Genomic DNA, 20,296 nt, shown 5'->3' on the forward strand with positions numbered 1-20,296 from the left:
CTACTCGATCAAATTAAGTGAAATTTTTTTTCGGAGATCTGTTCTGAAAAATACAAGGAATGACTCCCGCACTTCAAAAGTACCACCGTTAATGTGTTCCTAGCAAATTACTGTGGACATTTAATCTGCATGTGAATTGTCCGGCGTGCAATCAAAAAAATATTCCTAAATATTTTGCACTTTTGATGACAGGAATGAGTTTTTTCCATTTACGTATTTTGTCAAGAGAGAAATGAACGAGTTTTGAATTTCAGATAACATGTATGAGCATACTACCAGACTGTCTGTGTTTCATCAGAGTCTGAAAAGATATTCTTTGAATACTACATCGTAGTGAGGTAACAATTCAACAAACACCTAAAAGTTACCTTTTTTCAATATTTTCATTTTTTAATGTCTTGATTAAACTTTACAAGTACCAACATATTATTAGTAGTTCTACGAGATATGTGGTTTCAACAGGATTTTGCTTCATTGTTCCACATTTCCAGGGAAATAGATTGTATAGCAAGCTTTGCATATAAATTTAATAAGGGTTTAATGTTTGCTCGATACAAAGAGTTTTGCTTTCAAAAAGTGAAAATCTACATATTTTAAATATTATATATAATTATAGAAAAAAATTTATGATTTGATAATTTAGTATTTGTAAAGAGTGTTAAAAAGAAAATGTGGTAGGGGTTCGTTTATACACGTTAATCAATTTTTATTTTTTTTTCTTTCACTTTGTTGTTTAAGTGGATTTTTTTTTTTTCATTCGTACAATTGTTAAAATGACTACATCGTTTCTTTTTCAGCATTGCGACAGTTATGAAAGAAGCGGGTTGTCCCGTTCCAGAATATATGCTGAATTTGAAACGACCTGACAAGTAAGAATCGTTTTCTAACGAATTCATAATCTGACAAATTATTTCGATCTCAGTGAATCTCATCTGATTAATAACATTTGGAAGAAGACAAGGTTGAATTTATTTTCTCGCTTCTTATCTATTATATAAATCTTAGTCGTTTGTATGCTCGCAAAAAAACTTTTGTCATCCGCAATTGTCAAGAAGTGAGTACTATCAGAAAGAGCGATCTGTCATCTTGTTTGGGGGGGGGGGGGTAAAATTTTGGTTTTGACGCTGTTTGTTAATTACGCATGCACAAACAGTTGATTTATTATTTAATTGGAATTCATTATTGAGATGAGTATTATTTATTATTTTTTATTTATTGCGGGCTATTATCCTCATCTTTCTTAGTTGTTGTTTCACAACATTTCAGCCAACTATTCCTCTGGCCTTCGAACTCCAAATCTCATAACATCATTCTCAGCAATTACTGCCATCCATAGTTGTTGTCGTCTCACCACGTTTTAACCAAGTAAGCCTCTGGCCAGCTTTGGGTAGGATTAAAACCGCTATCTTCAAACAATTTTCACCTGGAACCGTAGAGATTAAACCTCTCTATCCACTATGCCACAGGCCCCGAAGCTAAATTTGCACATGAAATCTTGGTTCGATTGATAGCTTGTTTTGCAAGTTTGCGCCCAGCACATGCCACTTTTTATTTTCTCTCCTATCTGTTAAAATTCTTAACTTTCTTACCCGTGCTCATCATGCGGTAATTTTTCTCTTTTAGTAACACAATAAGATGGTACCCAAGTCTTTTTTTTTTTTTTTTTTTTTAAACTGTATTTTATGACCGAGCAACACCGGGTACCCCCCTCCCCCTAGTTTTATTCTATTTAGTGAAAATCCACTTGTTAAGTTACTTAGAGAAATGTTATGGAAAGTAATGATCTGAGAGTGAATGTTGCCGCAAATGATTGGTTGTAGGGTTGGAAAACTCCAAAAAAAGAAAGTTCCACTATTTAAGTTTGTGGAAAGAGAATCTGGTGTAATCCAATCTTTTCTAGTACTTGTTAGCATTAGATATACAAGAAGTGCAATGGAATTACAGTTAAGAGAGGATAACTAATTTTGTGTGAAAGAAGTGTAAAAGGATTGAGATGGATCTGAACTCGGATATCAGCATCATGAGTCATATCCTCCGCTTGATACGGATTGTGAACCCATGTGACTTTTACTAGGGAATCGCCACTTATCCTCGAGTGGTCTCTGGGCCTTGATAAGGGTTAAAGAGTGTACAGTGGTCAAAAGGACAATATAGTAATCGTTAGCAGTGTAAATTTGGTAAATTGGATTACTTAACGGGAACGGCTCATCAAGAACTTGTTTACGATGGACTTGAAGACGGCCACATTGTAGTCAGCTGGAAAGCAGGAAACAAAAGAGTTCCACAAGTGTGCAGTACTAAGAAAGAAGCTTTGTTCATGGAATCTACGTTTAGGTTTAGGCACAGGCACAGATAAAGAGTGGGGGTTTTGCCATTCCTTCCGATTCAAGGAAAGTTGGTTGAGCAATGTCCAATCAAAAACATTTTCTCTCCACCTTCTTCTTGACTTTCCTCTGCCTCTGTTGCATTCTAACCTATCCGCAAAGCATAACTTTGACACGCCAGTAGTTGATCGTTTGACTTGGTCAAAAAGTTTAAGGGTTTTACTTTTGATTTTTATCAAATATAGGAAGTAGAGAAGTAGTTTGAAGGAGGGTGGAGAATTTGGGTTTTTTAATCAAATGATGTCCCGTAATGAAACGCATTACGTGATTTTGAAATGCGTCAATACGATTGACTAGCTGTTTTAGTTCATGTGATACAATCAAGGCCATATAAAACTCCTGGGAAGACATAAATTAAATAAACTTTTACTTTAACAGTTATCGGCACCCTCTTTGATTTTAGAATGGTGCTGTATTTTTTGGAAAGCTTCCCAACCTATCCTGATTCTGTGTTTCAATGTTGTTGTGTGAAAGTCAGTTTATGCCGTAAATAAATGAATCCGATTTGATGGTTTTACTGTGAATAGTCATGTTTAGGTTAAACTGTGATTTAGCGGTAGACATATATTGTTTTCTGTAGGTTTATTTCTGATCCTTTCTCCTTTGCATTCTTTGCTAATACAAAGAATAAAGATATTGAGAGTGAAAGATTTTGATGATCCCATTGGAGCACAGGACGGAGCAGGTGATAATATGGACGCAATAGTTAAGAGTATATGAAGAAATTTCATGGGATTTTTCCATTACTCACCAGCTGAGCATTATCATTTTTGACAAGAGTCTTTCAGGTGTGTGTACATAGTGTGATGATGTATGGAAGTGAACCTGAACATTAAGGGTTGAGGACATGCGTTGCATGAAGAGAAATGATGTGATAATGATGCAATGGAGGTATAATGTGAGTCTTAAAGATTCGTCTTAGTTTTGTTGGTGAACCACCAAAGGCGGGATTGAACCTAGTAATTCACTCCTGTTTGTTTGTTTGTTCACTTTTCTCAATAACCATGCCTTGGATTTTTTTTTTTTTTTAAATTTTGCACAAACATTAGTCATGGTGAAAGTAAATTTTTGCCAGACTGGATTTTTGGGATAACTTTTGTTGATCCCTTAGGGGGCATTATAGGGATACAATTGCCTGATAATCGTTCATCTGTTTGTTCGCACTTTTCTCAATAACCACACCTTGAATTTTTTAAAAAATTTTGTACAAACATTAGTCATGGTGACAGTAAATTTTTGCTAGAACAGATTTTCCGGGATAACTCTCATTGTTCCATAAAAAGTTGAACATTTTGTGGAAAATTTATGCATTATAAAAAAGAATATTATGAATAATGCTGGCATGAGTTTATTAATTCCTTGATATGTGACAAAAAACATTGTGGCAGAAGTCTTTAGAGTGCTGGTTATAGTCAGCTAACGTACTTCCTAACTTCCGGCATAGCGCTACTAGAAGTGGTGACAATAAAAATCGGTTCCTTCATTTTTTTTTCTTTCTCATGTCTATATCTCCCTTGTGCATGTGCTCCTTTACGTTTTTCTAATCATTCTTTTTTAGTTTAATAATTATTGAAAAGTTTTTTTCTGTCTTATTTTAATTAAAGAATTATTGAAAACCCTTTTTAAAACTATTTTGGGAATATTATGTAATTGATATGCTTTTTTTCATGATCTTTTGAAATTTTGATTTCAATAATTTCATAAACATATTTATTATATAAATTCAATTAAAAAACTTATTTTTATAATTTCATAAACATATTTCTTATAAAATTTCAAATAAAACAAACTTATTTTTAAAATTTTATTATGCAAATAAAGACTAATTGTGTTAATTTTATCTGTATACTTTTATTAATTTTTATTGTATACTTTTCAAAATAATGTATACATAAAACTTATAACTATTAATGTCATTTTTTTTATCAGATATATATATATATATGTCAAAAAGCAACATTATTTTTGCGCCAACCTAAAAGTTTCAATGAAAATATTTTAAAATAATTTTAATTTTTTAAAATAATTTTAGAAAGGAGCGCCGAAAAATGTCCCAGACAAACCCCAAAAGGAGAAGAATTACCACAACTCCTTATGAAGATATTAAAGCTGCCAAAAAACGGTAAGTTGATTCTTATGCTTAATTACGCAAAAAAAGATTTCAGAATTTGTCTTCGGTTTTCATAATCTTTATGTATATATTTTTCTTTTTCAGGAAAAAGTCTAAAACCAGGAAAAGTGGTGAAATATCCAAAACCCAATTAAAAAAATCCAGACCTTTTCCAGGAAAAAGACCAAGAAAAACCAAAGTAGAAAATAAAGAATAACTTTTTTTTTAAATCTTCTTTTTGTTGTTTTTCTACTTCAAATTACTCTACTGCTCCGTCTCCCTAATTTTTATTATTGACTAGCATTTCAGATCCCCTTTGTACTTCTGCTTCCAGCTTTGATCTTGCTATAGGACTGTGTTTTTAATTACATCCCTCATAGACACCATTTATATTATAGCTTCATCATTCTTTCTTGAATAGGTGAATAACATATTACAAACTGATCGCTAACCAACATTATAGATTTAGGCAAGTTGTCTGAACGCATATACCATGCATTGGATAAGGTGAGCAAAGCTAGAGCTGTAAACCCTTGATATATCCAAAGTCTGGCATGAAAGGCTTTTAGTGAAAATTAAATATGGTATAACTGGACGAATACTAAATATAATTAGAGCCTTAGACAAGCGGATCATCCAGGTTGTACTTGATGAACGTACATCCAAACAGCATAGCATTACTGCAGGAATGCCTCAGGGGTAGATCCTTGGGCAACTATTATTCCTGATATTCATTAACAACATCGTATCTGAGATGGGTATATTTTCTAATCATACAATACTATATAATAGTTATGAGGGAAAAACAGATGTACACAAATTTAAGACAATGGTAGAATCCTTAGAAAACGATCACCAAACCGTAGTGGAATTGGATGATAACATTTAATGCTACTAAGACTAAGCTTTTACAATTACAAGAAGCCTTCCTAACCACTGAATGGCCATGACTAGCACCCTACCTGGTTTCTTCCTTCAAACTGAACTGAAATAAATACATTGAGACGGTGCAAAGAAGGTGGATTCCTTCTATCATGCTAGAAGATTACTCTTACCTCTACAAAGCCACCATTACTCATGCATCGAGTATTGTTGCCACATCTGGGCTGGTGCATCTACCACTAGTCTCTCCATCTTGGATAGAGTCCAAAGAACAGTCTAGAATAAGTCCTACACTGTCAACTAAGCTCCAACCCCTATCCCATTGCCGTAATATTACATCCCTGTACCTTTTTTACAAGTATTTTAATAAAATCTGCTCTGATTAACTCCTTGCTTAGCAACAAAATCACACCCATTCATTGTAGAGGTCCCTAATTGCCGGAAAGTCTTCTGCTTTAATAGTTTCTTCCCGCAAACAGCTAGATTTTGGAATTCTTTTCCTGCTACCCGCTTCTCCAACTGTATTGACATGCAGAAGTTTAAATGTAATGTAAACCAACATTCGTGTTATTTGGATTCATCGAACTACTGTTCTCATCTTGACTGTCATTTTCACAGTAATCCGGTCGATCTAACCTCCGACCTTCCTCAGGTGTATCTTGTCGAACTCAAGAATATTAATACCTGAAGAAGATCTGAGGTTACATTGACCAAAACATAAAAATGACAATCAAGAGGAGAACAATAGTCCTTGAATTAAAATAGAAATAACTAATCCTCGTCTAAAAAAAATTAGAAACGTAAACCAACATCTTGCTCGTCTCTAACCCGACGGTCCCAAATAGTAGACCCTTATGTCCAAGTCGCAATATACTTTGTTTGGGTGAATGTGAGTGTAAAAAAAAAAAAAAAAAAAAAAAAAAAAAAGTCTCTCAATACCTTCCTTTTTCAAAATAGCCACAGGATTTGTTCCGACGAACTTACTACAAATGTAACCCAACGAAAATGTCCACCACCATCATTTTAAAGGAGTTTTAGATACCCAAGTATTTTCTACCTAGATAACTTACTAGCCACTTGCTTTTGAAATTCCCTTCTACTCCCCAATTTTATCAACATGCAAAAATTTAAATATAATGTGAATAACCATATTGCTGCAGTAACAATATGCCTCGTTTTAAATGAACAAGTTTTGGAAGTTTATTAAAGACAACTTAGAGTGTAGACATATTTGGTATCATTTGAAAGCTTTTTTTTTTTTTTTTTTTTTATAGATTAAAAAGTTATTAGTATAAACGCAAGTGTTAAAGATTAAATTTGGAAATTTTTCCTTACTCTATAAGTTTTTAATTCTGTAAGGGTTTTAATTGAAGCCAACACAGGGCTGTTGTTAGAAAATCAGTAAATTTGTCAAACAATAACTTTTATGAAGTTTTTTCAAAGACTAATGTTATAATTAGGGCTAGGACAACAGCATATTCTTTTCATGCATTGATATCTTATATGCTTTTATATAGAGTGATTACGTGTGCCTGTGACGGATATATACTCGAGTCAAAACAATAAGAATATTATGTAATATCTCTTTCATAAAACTGACTTGTCCTTTTCTGCTGGTCAAGGTGAGAGGGGACGATATGCGATGCACCCTTGTAATTCCAGGGGGGGGTGATATGATGAATTTTCACCAATTTCCCTTGAAGAAGTCTTACATTTCCATAAAGTAACCAAATGGTGCACCACTTGCCTTTCATCCAAAAGAAAGGAAGAAAACTCTGAAACACATTTTTAAAGCAGAAGGAAAAAAAAAAAATACAAATAATCTGAATATGTTGTGTTTGTTTATTCCATAAAAAAAAAAAATCATTTAATCAACTAATTTACAAAAAAAAAAAAAGAAAAACACTCAGATTAATTGTTCTTTGTTTTTTCCATTTTGAGTATGATGACAATCTGCTGCAAATATTTTTATGACTTGTCGGCTTTTCGAACTTTTTTATCTATTTCACTTGCTTCATAATCAGGAAGGACATCCGCAATCACACCATAGCCAAGGGTTACTCCTGAAGCTCGCATTGTAAAACGCTGACCTTTCTCAAGAGCCTGAATGAAAATAAAAAAAATATTTTTCTATATAAAGCATATGCTCACACATTTTAGAAGACACTTATTTTGAATAAAATTTAAATGAGAAATTTGAAAACTTGAAAGTGTTAGAAATAATGCTAAAATCATTTTATTTACTTTTGTTGTAACTCGGATATATTTTGCTATAAATAACTGCATCAGGGAAGGAAGTCCGGTACTTTTTTTTTCTTTTTTTAACTTTGACTTCCTACCTGGATGAAGCTATTTATAGCAAAATATATCAGACTTACAACAAAAGTAAATAAAATGATTTTATTATTTCTGACACTTTCAAGTTTTCAAATTTCTCATTTAAATATTTTTAACCTTGAATAAGCAACTAAAAAAAAAAAAAAAAAGTTTTGTACAATTGACAAAGATTTGTGAAAACGTATTACATGTAAAAGAAGAACAGCAACTAGACTAGGGAAACAAAGACAATTAAGTATTAATGCTTATTTTCAGACTTTGATGACCTTTTTTGCTTTTATAAAATAGAACTCATTCATTGATCAAATTTTATTATATATAAAACAGTATTATTATTATGACCATGTAAAATTAAAGTTTGTATTATATCCTTGGGTGTTAACCTAATTGTAAGCAGAATCTTCCAGGGTCTCAATCCAATGATCAATTTTGAGCCCATGTCTCCTCTGCTGAACAGCTGACTCCAATGTTGCGTGTCGTGAATTTGTTCTTCGTTGTCTTATCGTCGTAGCCTTTCACACTGGTAGCAGATAAGGGGAGCACATGGGTTCACACGTCTAAAAATCAAACACAAGAAACAAAAAGAATTACTGACTCCTACACATTCTGTGAATATTCGTTGGAATCTGGGTGTGTGTGTGACACCATCAACCCTCCAAATGCTAAAGTCCACATGTACGTTCTGTCAAGGCTGGGTTTGTCAATCAGTTAATCAATTCATTTCTATTTGGTAAAAGCCACAGGCTGACTTCCTCAGAATCAGAACTGTAGTCAAGTGTCTGACTTTCGTTGACTGTTGTCAAAACGCTCCCAATCACTATCAACCGAATAATGTCAAAAACATCACAAAAAAGTAACCTCTGTAAATCAGCCCACCATCATAAAATCTATTGCTAATGCTAAATAGATCTCAAATCCATTGTTCAATCTTTTTCTTACAATCATTGCTATACCCTGACTCATGTCAAAGTCCCTTTTGTCTACTCCCGTGAACAACTTCCTGTCTATTGTCAACTGATAAACCCTATTTCCTAGTTATTTTGTTATATTTTTTTTCCTCAGTTTTCTTTTACTTTTCAGCATTTTTTTTTTTTTGAGGGGGGGGGGCATAGTAGTACATCCCCGTCAAGGCAGCTGATTTTGCAAAGTTGGGTGGGTATGAAAAGCGTTGGCTCTGGTGCTCTGCTGAGATTGCATTATCCTTAAAGTGTTTATATATTTGCAGCTGAGGACCGCTCGTGAATCAAAAATTCCTACATAACTTTTATGGGTAAAATCCATTGAAAGCGGTCGGTGGTTCTATGAGAAAATAAAGCTGTGTACGCATTATAAATGTTTCGTTTCTGTGTCTTACGTTATACATTAGTACATTAGGGGTCATTTTGAGTTAAAAGTTTATTTACTGCACTCATCTGGACTAGAGAAAATCATGATTTAAATGTGTATGTCTCGTCTAAATAACTAACGATAATTCTCTGATATGGCCGACCAGACGGGTGATCAAAAAGTCAGATCGAGCGTACCGGAAAACGAAATGAGACTAACGAAATGAGACCTCATTTGATCTCATTTTGTTTTCCGATACGCTCGATCTGACTTTTTGATCACCCGTCTGGTAGGTCATATCAGAGAATTATCGTTAGTTATTTAGAGGAGACATACACATTTAAATCATGATTTTCTCTAGTCCAGATGAGTGCAGTAAATAAACTTTTAACTCGAAATGACCCCTAATGTATAACGTAAGACACAGAAAAGAAACATTTATAATGCGTACACAGCTTTATTTACTCATAGAACCACCGACCGCTTTCAATGGATTTTACCCTTTTATGAATATGTGGCTTTGGCTGAATACATCTACTGCTAAGGCATCCAAACGGACAGACACTGTCTCAGCGATATGAGTGTCAAGCATGCAAGCTAGGCTTTTTCATTGCAGGAATGTTCATCAGATCACCTACTTCACAGTACATATACATTCGTTGGACTCTGGGTGTATTTGACACCATCAATGCTCTAAATGCTACGGTCTATCAAGGCTGTGTTTGTCAAACAGTTGATCGATTCATTTCACCATCAGCTCCAAGCCAGGGCTGTCTTCCTCAGAGTCCAAACTGTAGTCAACTGGATACTGCTGTAAAATCATTGCAAAAACACTAGCCTCTACAGCTTCCCACCGTCATAAAACCCATTGTTAATCCTATATATTTCTCGGATTCATTATTTGATCCTTTTATTATAGACTATAGATCACAAAGTTCTGAATTGCTAATATGCTAAAAAAAGAAAAATTACTAAGCAGACTAAGCCTAGATGTTAGTCGTATTTGGAAGCATTTAATTATAGAAAAAAAAAAAAAAAACATTGCACACACTTAAAATTTTGGTGATGAAAGGGAGATAATCCCATATCGATTTTCATTAGAATTGCCTCCCCTTTGTCAACCAATTTTTTTTCACAAATTCAAAACTAAAATCATAATAGAGACTAACTCACAGAATACAAAAATATCTACGGAGACAGTAACTTTTCTTTTTTGTTTTGCAAATAACAACCAACATGTTTGAAGACGGACAATCTGACCGAACCATTGCACAAATAACACTCAAGATGAGAAAATTTAAAAATTATCTTTAGAAAGTTTATCTTTCAAAAAAAAATAAATAAATAAATAAAATCTTCCATTGAATTCTAAATGTTGAAATCAAAAAAAATTGTTTTAATAAAAATGAAGAACTGTAAATGAAACTTACCATCTTCTTGAAAAGGTTGAATTTTACGGTTCCATCTTCACCAGGCATCATTAGATCTTTGCCTTCAATACGCATAAAAGCAGGGCAATCCCATGTCCGACTAAACACTTGCGTTTGGAAAAAATCTGTAAAAGGCTTGGACCTGCCACCTTCTTCCTGGGTCAGAAGATAAACCTTCAAATTGGAAAATAATTTTTTTAATATAAAAGCATTAATTTCAGAAGTAAATATTACGGAAAATTGACACAGAACTAATCAGTTCCTCAGAAAAGATATTCACAAAAGACTGAAAATAAAATTATGTTTCTAATTAAAATAGGCTTCTTTCCACTTCTCAGTTTATACAATTTTATCAGTCTTGATTCTCACTGTTTACCGACAAAACTCTTTTTCTTGATTCAAACAATCTAAGCTTAATGGAATATTTTTCTAGTATAATATATATATATATACACACATACACATATACACACATACACATATATATACACACAGAGTAGAACCCTGGGATACAGTGGCCTTAGGATATGTTTTTTTTTAGGTTATGATATGAAATACAATGTTTTTCCAGCCCTTGGTTATGGTAATTTCACCGCCTTTTGGTGTTATTTGATTATATACATGTGTTTTATATACTGTACTGTATTTTGTTACTAATTTTTAATGCCATATCTTGGAATTCTACTGTGTATATATATATATATATTTTATAAGGTGTCCCAAAATGATCTGACATTTGTTGGTTAAAAAAAATTAAATAACAAATAAAGAAAATTTTTTTTTTTAAATGTACATATGCCATTTTGTTTCACAGTCTTAAATATTAAATCGACCAAATGTTTCCCATCATTGTTAACACACGATTGATGAAAGTTTTCAATAATTCGATGGATCATTTTGGGTGGAATAGTAGCAATTTCAGAACAAATAGCTCGTTTTAATTCTTCAAGAGGTTGAGGGTGGTGGCTGAATACTTGTGACTTCAAATATCCCCACAAGAAGAAAAAAAAAAAAAAAATCGCAGGGGTTTAGGATCAGGTGATTTTGCAAGCCAATCAATATTACCACACAAAGAAATCAAATGATTCAGGAACATTTCCTTAAAAAAATGCATAAATAGATATAAATACATTTGGACCTAATTAAAAGAAAATGGCATATTAAATACGTACATTTAAAAAATAAAATATTTTCTTTAATTTAATTTTTTTTTACCTACAAATGTGTCAGATCATTTTGAGACATCCTATATATGTGTGTGTGTGTATGTGTGTGTATGTGTGTGTGTGAGAGAGAGAAAGAGACCTCTTTAACACTGGCTCTGATAAACTATTTAAAACAATAAAAAGGAGATTGCTTCTAGAATAATTGGAAAAATGAAATATGGATTGTGCAAAATCAATCAATTGGTAATCAAATTATTTAATAATTTAGCAACAAAAAAAAAATGTACACTTAGTTTTTGAAGGTCAACTCCACACTAGTTGGAGAGAGGGGATTTAACTTGATAAAATTCTAGTTTAAAAACGAGGAAATGCTAATCTAAAAATAATGAGGAACTTGGATAGAGCCGAATTTTGAAGAGGAAATGCTTTTGTCTTGGAGTAAAGTTAAATTTGTCAAATGTTACAAATATTTCAAGAAATTTATTTTCTTTCATGAGATATTTTGCACTTACCTGTGCCTCCACTTTGTTGTGCATAGACATGGTGCCAGGTTTACACAAGCACATACCCCGGCGGATTTCATCGCGCTTCACCCCTCGAATCAAAGCACCAAGTTGGTCACCTGCTTCAGCTCGATTCAGAATTTGATGGAACATTTCAATTCCTGAAAAAGAATGAATGGAAAAAAAAATGACAAGCGTAAAAGCTATGTAAAAATTTAAAAACTTTTGGTTATATTTAAAGATTTCAAGTAAAATATTTACTCTAACTTAAACTGCAACTGTCTATATCATGATGAAATCAACCAATCATATAGTCACCCTTGACTAACCAATTCCACGTTGTTAAACATGGGGTAATCATACCTAATAACTTGATTTACACTTAACTACTAACCATATATCTGGAATGATGGTTTGGAATTTTGGAAAAATCAATCTATATCTATATATCTATAAAAGTGAACATGTCTGTGTGTGTACATTTCCCTACGCAATAACTGTCAATTTTAAGTCTACAGACTCAAAATTTGATATACAGGGTAATGACATTTGGGAAGCTCTTTGTGATCGGTTTTCGTCCAGAAATTTGGCTGTTAAGGGGTCAAAGTTCAACGAATTGACCTTTGAGAACTCTATCAAACTCCTCTGACAATTTTGGGTCTAAACACTTGAAATTTTAGATATAGGTTCTTTGGACATGGATCTAACTTAATAACTTGATTTGAGTCCAAAATAATACATGTTAAAGGGTCAAAGTTTAAAAAATTGACCGCTTTTTTTTTTTTTTTTTTTGCTCAACATACACCTCCAAACATCTGGGCAACGCCGGGCTGAAATGCTAGTAGATTAAAAAGGTATATTAAACCTAATCTGTACCCCCTCTCCATACACATTCCTCTTGAAATGACAAAATGGGAGGAATAGGAATGAAAAGTTACTTTGTGAGGTTTTGAAATGCCAGGCTAGAATTGGCTTTGACTAAAAGAATGTGTACCTGTTGGCCAGGTAAGTTTTTTTTTTGCTGTTTTCTTGCCATCCTTACCTGTAATTGTTGTTTTGACTTTCTTGTCGTAGCCAATCAATTCACATTCATCTCCTTTTTTAATGCTGCCTCGTTCCAAACGACCAGTCACCACAGTACCACGACCTGAAAAGCGAGGGGGAAAAAAAAAAAAAATTACAATCATTAAAAATAAAACCATCACTTGAATCTGAAAACATTTCGCGTTTTTTACCATTTCTATGATTTTAGTTTATTTTAGGTGCAATGCTCTAAGAAAACTTTGTCTTGAATTAATTTTATAATTTCAAGCTCAATTGTTTTATTATCATTCTGCCAAACATTTAATCTTCCTGAAGATTTTTATTATTCTCTAACATGCATTCACCCAGAATCACAAATGATGAAAAAAGAAAATGATTCACCAGCACTTTCATATTAATCCCTATACTCCTATAAATTTATTCTTTTTTTTTTTTTTTGTTTATAGTAAAAACCCTTTTTTCTATTTACTTAAAAAGAAAAAATATAACTTTGAATTACATTCATCCGCAAAAGATCTAGCTAAGTTGCATATTCTTTTAAACATTCATTTTAATTAATTCCCTATTAGTTTTTTCAATTTTCTTATGGGATGATCATCTTTAACTATTACATGTAATTATATTCATGCAGATATTCTACATGATTTATACTTGCGTAAAAATTCTTTTTATTTATAAGAGAACAAAGATTATTTTTAAGATCTGATATTTTTTTTTTTTTTTTTTTGATACTTTTCGGATGAATTTCTGTACAAAACATATCTAAGAACACTGCCAGAAATATAAATTAACTTTGTGTGAAATTTGCAAAAGATATGCTCAGCCGTTTTGGAACCTATGAAGAAGGAACTCAGACACACAAAGTGACTTTTATATTACAGTAGAGATAAGCACAAATTAAATTTACCTGGAATAGAGTATGTGGCTTCTATGGACATATTGTATGGTTTGTCAAGATCTCGTTCAGGTGTTGGGATATAAGTGTCAATCGCATCAAGGAGTTCTTTAACCTTTTCCATACCAAGTTCAGGTTTCGTACCCTTCAAGATAAAAAATATTTAAAGTTCTTTCACACATAAACAAATTGGAAATTTCTTTCCTAATCGTTAATATTAATTTTCTTCTAACATGTTAACAAGATAACACATTATAACACATGCACAAAATATACGTTAATTTAAAATTTTAGATACTTGTACAGTTTAATCAAGAGATTAAAAAATGAAAAACTCGGAAAAAAAAAAAAAAGTTATATTGTATGTATCTGTTATGGAATGAAGTTCTCCGAAAAAAAAAAAAAAATTTTTTACTTAATTTGATCAAGTAATTTTTTTTTACAGTGAAAAAGCAATTTTTTATGATACTGATCAAAAGGTAGCTAGGTTTCGATTTTTAAGAAAAAGCTATCATTTAAGATGGGGAGGGGGGGTCGGCGCTTTAGACTGAGTTATTTCCCCATGGCGTGTTCTAAAAATCCAAACAGCGCGCCGTCATAAAAACATGTTTTTCCGCTGTAAAAAAAAAAAACAAAAAAAAAACAAAGAAAAAACTATTCGATCAAATTAAGTGAAGTATTTTTTCAGAGAACTTCAGTCTAAAACTTTTTTTTTTTCGATATTCATTTTTTAATGTCTTGATTAAAGTGTACAAGTACCAAAATTTTTGTAATTGATTATTGATCAAAACTGAAACATTTTTTTTCTAGGATGTAAGAAAAAATCTTTGGTCAATGTGCACTGGTTGTCCAATCTGCAAAGGGTGTTTATTCAGAAAGCTGTTCTTAACATGAGGAGGTTGGGGGGGGGGGGTATTCCAAAAGGCATCTTCCTGTTTTCAACCTATGTTAAGAATGGCTTTCAGAATAAACACCCCTTGCAGGTTCGGCAACCAGTGCACATTGACCAAATCTTTTGATTCTTACCTCAACTGCACATAAGGCGGATCCACAGATGACAGGAGTTTCATCTCCGTCAAATCCAAATTCACTCAATAATTCACGAACTTCCATCTCCACCTGAAATTAAAAAAAAATTCTCAAATACTTTGTTTTTTTAAGTTCAATAGACAAAGAAAATCTGAAAACTAATGTTGCAATATTTTCGGCATGAGGATACTGGGTATAATCACAATGATTTGGACGATTATATTTATAGCCAGGATAATAATAAGAACAAACCAATCATGTATCAGAATCACTGTATAAAATATACTGAATCACTTTGAATTTTTCAGTCATAGCTTTATATCTTGACACTAGAGAGCAGGGCCACTGCTGATCCTGACTGGATTAATACTACCATTCGTTATCTGGAATTCTTTACAATTACAGAGCTTCTGACTGGATGAATACTAATTTTTGCTTGGGAAAAGTGTATTTAATATTCGCAATTGGATAATTTTATTTTCCTTATGATAGTTATTTCTTTTGCAGGAATGGCTTTCTACTCAAGAACTAATAATTTTTTTTATTTCAATAAAAAAAAAAAAATTGATTAAATAATAAAAGATTTCACTTCAGTGATTTTATTTAGAGATTGGCAGATAAATTGATAGAATTTTGGTTGCATGTAACTTTAAAGAAACTTTTGTGTGAAGAAAGTAAAAGAAAAACAATTTCAATTGGATCGTCAGATAGGTAAAGTCACGTCCCTTGAATCAGAGTAACGTAGAGTGTAAATGTCTACTAGAAACCATCCTCGAGTGTCTTTGGTCTCACTATACAGGGGCCTATCAGGATAGCCTAACATGAGGATACTTCCTCTGTAAGTAAACCGTGATCAAACATTACTAATAAACTTAGTATTCGAAGCCAAAATAAGATCTTTTTGGAATGATTATACAGTCTTATGTGAGGAATGGTCATCATCATGATGCAGTCTTTCATAGCTAAAGATGATTAGTCAGGATTTCGGTGCTTTATCCTATAGTATTGTAGCATTCTACACTCAGTGTGGAAATTTTCCCCACAAGTAGTACATGCATAGTTATATGTGTTGTGTATATGTTGTATACAGGATTGTGGTTTTGGTAATGTTTTTGTTCAGACCTCGCTTTTATTTTTGCCGGGATTTCTGCCTTTCCTACTGCGCCAGCAACTTTGGTCTGCTGCTGACTCTTCCCAATTTTTCGTGTCCATATTCATTACCTTTAGGTGACGCTTTATCGCTAATCAGTTATATCAAGATGATTACAAATTGGTTAAAGATTAAAGAACTCCTTGATACAATTGACAATTACATCCCAACACATGAATGAGATCTTGACAAAGCATACAATATGTCCATAGAAGCCACATACTCTATTCCTGGTAAATTGAACTGGTGCTTATTTATATTAAGACACATGCAAGATATGGCAGTTCAAATTAAATAACAGGAAAATTTATGCATATACTTATCAGTGAAAAATATCAGTGTATACCAGTAATTTATGGAAAAAAAAAAATTTGTTTATATTTTCCCCGGTTTTCTCTTATACATTTATTCAAGCAAAAAAAATAAAATAAATAAAAACTGGTATTTCTATTTACAAGTGTAAAGAAGGCAGAACATAGGTTGAGATATATGACCATAGTTATTAAAGTATTCTTGCAAAGAGAACTTGATTCTTGCATTGCAAGAATTTTAATACTAAGAAGAATGACTGTGACTATCACAGCTGAGACCACCAGAAAACAGAAACATGACTGTTTACTATCTTCATCTCCACCCAGTAACCCAACATATTGTCAAAGAATTTCAATTTTATACAAATCTTTTTGGATAGTTTGTGGCGACTTACAGTCCAGAAACTTGTAAAACTCAAAGCGTTTTTTTGAGATTAGACGGTTGTAGATTCACACGATTGAAAAAGAGTTTGCCTCCTGATGCAAAGTTTAATGCATCGTACGAGTTGTTAAATGTCATAGGCCCACTTTCAGTGATTTTAACATAAGTTGTGAGATTGTAAAAGTTTTTAAATATATTTTTTGTTGAACCCAGCTAAAGGTTTCTGTATATTTGAATAAGTCTTGAGAGGTTGCATCACTATTGAAACTACAAAAAAGGAAAAGGTATGTTTAATTTAACAGCAAACAAAGAAAAAAAAAAAAGTGAAAAATTTACTTTCACCATGATTAATGTTTGTGCAAAATTTAAAAAAAAAAAAATCTAAGGTGTGGTTATTGAGAAAAGTGCGAACAGATGAACGGACAAACGGGAGTGAATTACTAGGTCCAATCCCTCCTTTGTTGGGGGACCAACAATTGCCATCTCAGAAAATTCCAACATATAAGACTCGCAGCGGGAAACATGTTTAATTCATAAACAAAAAAAATTCAAAATCTAGTGCTAGCTGGAAAATTAAAGGTGGCAATGAGGAGAGTGAAAAAAGAAAAATGACAAAATATTTTTAAAGATAACTTACCAATTCCAACATTTCACTATCAGCTGCATCTGCTTTGTTAACAAACACTACCAATTTGGTAATGCCAATCTACAAGAGAAAGAAAAACAAATTGAAAGAAATAAATAAATAAAGTTTTTATACTTATACTAGCAGGCCGCCGAGTGTTGCCCAATTGCAAAATATAATATTTATACATTTTATTTTAATTTATACAGAAACTGAGACATGTGCATGAGAATACTATGTTTTTTCTAAAAAGTTCATTTCTTGTAAATAAAAAAAAGAAAAGAAAATACTCGGACTGAGATCGAAACCAAAACCTAAAGACAGTGAGTCAAGTACGATAAATATGAAGCGAGCTTGACAATTTTTAAAAAGTGTTTTCAAACCTACTTATTTTTAACATAAATCTGTCATATTAATCATTCATGCATGCACATTCGTGGAACAGTTAGTAAACAGATAAAAATCCAACGACCCCCACCCCCCTCCACATAACAATTTTTCAATTTTGACCCCTTACCAGCCCATTTTTCCAGATGAAAATTAGATTAAAATTTTCCACGCGTCTGAATATACTATATACCAAATTTCAAGTCTGTAAGAATGGTTCTCACACACATTCTCAGATTTATAGATGTATAGATAAGCAAAAGAATTTTATTCTATACATTACATAAATAAAAAACTATCTTGAATAAGCTGATGCAATTTTACTTAAAAGCAGTGACTATAGCGGCAAATAAAATAACAGAAATCAAGCATTTTCTAACATAGAAACATATGCAGAGATGAAATTGAAAATATGTAAAAAAATTACTTCATGGAAAAAATAAAAATACAGTTAAAATAAACTTAACTAGCAGGCTGTTTCATATGTAATACATTGATGTTGGCATTCTGTGGATTTTCAGCATAAATGAAGATGCCCTGATATTATTGTAGCTCTTTTGTTAAAACTGCAAAAGTATTTATCTCAACTAGCAGGGATGCTCGATTCACTTAAATATGTTATTTTAATTCATGCAGATTTCATATATATTATTATAGAGTCCATTTTCTATCAATTCTTATATATTATAAAGTTGTGATTTCAAAAATAAAAAAATATATCCATATGAATTGGATGCATCAGTTTGGATCGAAACCAAAACCAAAATTTTGGGAAAAAAAAAAAAAAAAAAAATGAGTATATATATACTAGCGAGGGGTACCCGGCGTTGCCCGGGTGTTTTTCAGGGTATGTGAAAAAAAAACAGGTGCCCATGAAAAAAAAAACGAAGCCTTCACGACGCGCAGTTGGAAAATAGTAAAGTGTTAAAAAAAACAAAAACAGGTGCGCGTTTTTGATTGACGTGACGGCAATAGGTATTCAGCAGTAAGCATTTTGTGCGGGACAGTTTTTAATGAGGTGAATAAATCGGTTTGTTTGTTTTTAAAAACCCGCTCCCTGTTTATTAGGAGGAGCGAAATGAAAGCTACAGTCTGATATAACGAAGTCGACATTTAACAAACGTTACTTAGCTCTCTTGAGACAACTGGCTTTCGGCCTGTGATTAGAGTCGAGTTTCGCTTTTTTTTTATACCGAAAATCGAATGTAACGCGTGCCGATGTGGGAAATGTCGAATAATTAACGTTTGAAAGTCAATAAAATTAAATAGACAGGCGAGCTCCGTAGGTAACTCTGAGATATTACAATTTATAGATGATATAAAAAGTTTTAAGTTGTGAACCGAGCAAGCGCTTCTCTGAAAGAAGCCTTTTGTGGACATCGAGGAAAAGCGTACATACATACATACATACATTTTCGCTTTTATATATATATATATATATATATATATATATATATATATATATATATATAGAACAGGAGTTCCTTCAGCTTTAAGTGAAACTAAAATTTATGAAGAATTCTTGGTAAAATTATTTATTACAAGAAATGGAAGGTCATAACAATTCAATAACAGTCACTCAGAAGAAAAAAGATGTAAGAGTGACACAGAATAACACACACGTCATCGTATTAATATATAGATAGGAAAAACTAAAACCAACTAAAATGGTCAAGAAATAACTGAAAATGTGAAACTAAAATTGAGAAAAAATTTATAAAACTAATAAAAGTCTTTCATAATTAAACAAATTTATCAAATAGAGCTTCTTCATTGTTGGAAGATCTTTAATCATCACTGATAAAGTAATGAAGACAATTGCATAAAATATAATTACTTTAAATAAAAAAATATGCATCAAGTGCGCTTGAAAGCCAAATGCAATGTAATATTAAGAAAATAAACAAATATTTTACTTGTTTGAAATTTATCACAAATATATTTCAGAGGAATCCTCCGTCTTCAGTGTGTTGTTTCTTTATTTCTTTTTTTCTTCCTTGCCATGTTGTAAATTTGGAAAAGGAAGTCTATAAAGAGCTGCGTGTTGTTTCTAGCAGTTGTATTTTGAAATGTTTGAACTGTGCATAGCCAACGCGAGAATAACGTCAAAGAATGAGAGCTCATATAGAAACGTTTTAATTTGAATAAAATTTACGTTGTATTTGGCTTTCAAGCGCAGTTGATGCGCATTTTATTTTATTCAAATTAAAACAACATTTCTATATGGACTCATTCTTTTTTTATAATTACTTTATTTTTTTTTAATTATATTTCATATATTATTCCCATTTTTTTTTTTTTTTTTTTTACAAAGGAGTAATCACTTATCAAGGCC

General features: G+C 32.2%; 2 protein-coding genes across 2 annotated transcripts in view; one reads left to right on the plus strand and one right to left on the minus strand.

Annotated features, from left to right (window-relative positions):
• Positions 1 to 4,724, plus strand: part of LOC145276785 (putative ATP-dependent RNA helicase DDX52) — a 48,043-nt gene extending 43,319 nt beyond the window's left edge. Inside the window, exons 14-16 of the mRNA XM_080128088.1 lie at positions 798 to 869; positions 4,417 to 4,506; positions 4,600 to 4,724. Of these exons, the coding sequence (XP_079984214.1) occupies positions 798 to 869; positions 4,417 to 4,506; positions 4,600 to 4,711 (274 nt within the window). The 3' untranslated portion in view covers positions 4,712 to 4,724. The remainder of the gene's footprint in view (positions 1 to 797; positions 870 to 4,416; positions 4,507 to 4,599) is intronic.
• Positions 4,725 to 7,204: 2,480 nt separating this feature from the next.
• Positions 7,205 to 20,296, minus strand: part of LOC145276797 (elongation factor Tu-like) — a 34,467-nt gene continuing 21,375 nt past the window's right edge. Inside the window, exons 6-12 of the mRNA XM_080128115.1 lie at positions 17,587 to 17,655; positions 15,104 to 15,196; positions 14,090 to 14,222; positions 13,181 to 13,285; positions 12,148 to 12,299; positions 10,470 to 10,643; positions 7,205 to 7,479 (exon numbers count right to left, since the gene is read on the minus strand). Coding sequence (XP_079984241.1) covers positions 7,345 to 7,479; positions 10,470 to 10,643; positions 12,148 to 12,299; positions 13,181 to 13,285; positions 14,090 to 14,222; positions 15,104 to 15,196; positions 17,587 to 17,655 — 861 coding nt within the window. The 3' untranslated portion in view covers positions 7,205 to 7,344. The remainder of the gene's footprint in view (positions 7,480 to 10,469; positions 10,644 to 12,147; positions 12,300 to 13,180; positions 13,286 to 14,089; positions 14,223 to 15,103; positions 15,197 to 17,586; positions 17,656 to 20,296) is intronic.

The sequence above is a fragment of the Euprymna scolopes genome, chromosome 1, assembly GCF_053919585.1.
Source record: "Euprymna scolopes isolate OS-2025 chromosome 1, ASM5391958v1, whole genome shotgun sequence".
Taxonomy (NCBI): Eukaryota; Metazoa; Mollusca; class Cephalopoda; order Sepiida; family Sepiolidae; genus Euprymna; species Euprymna scolopes.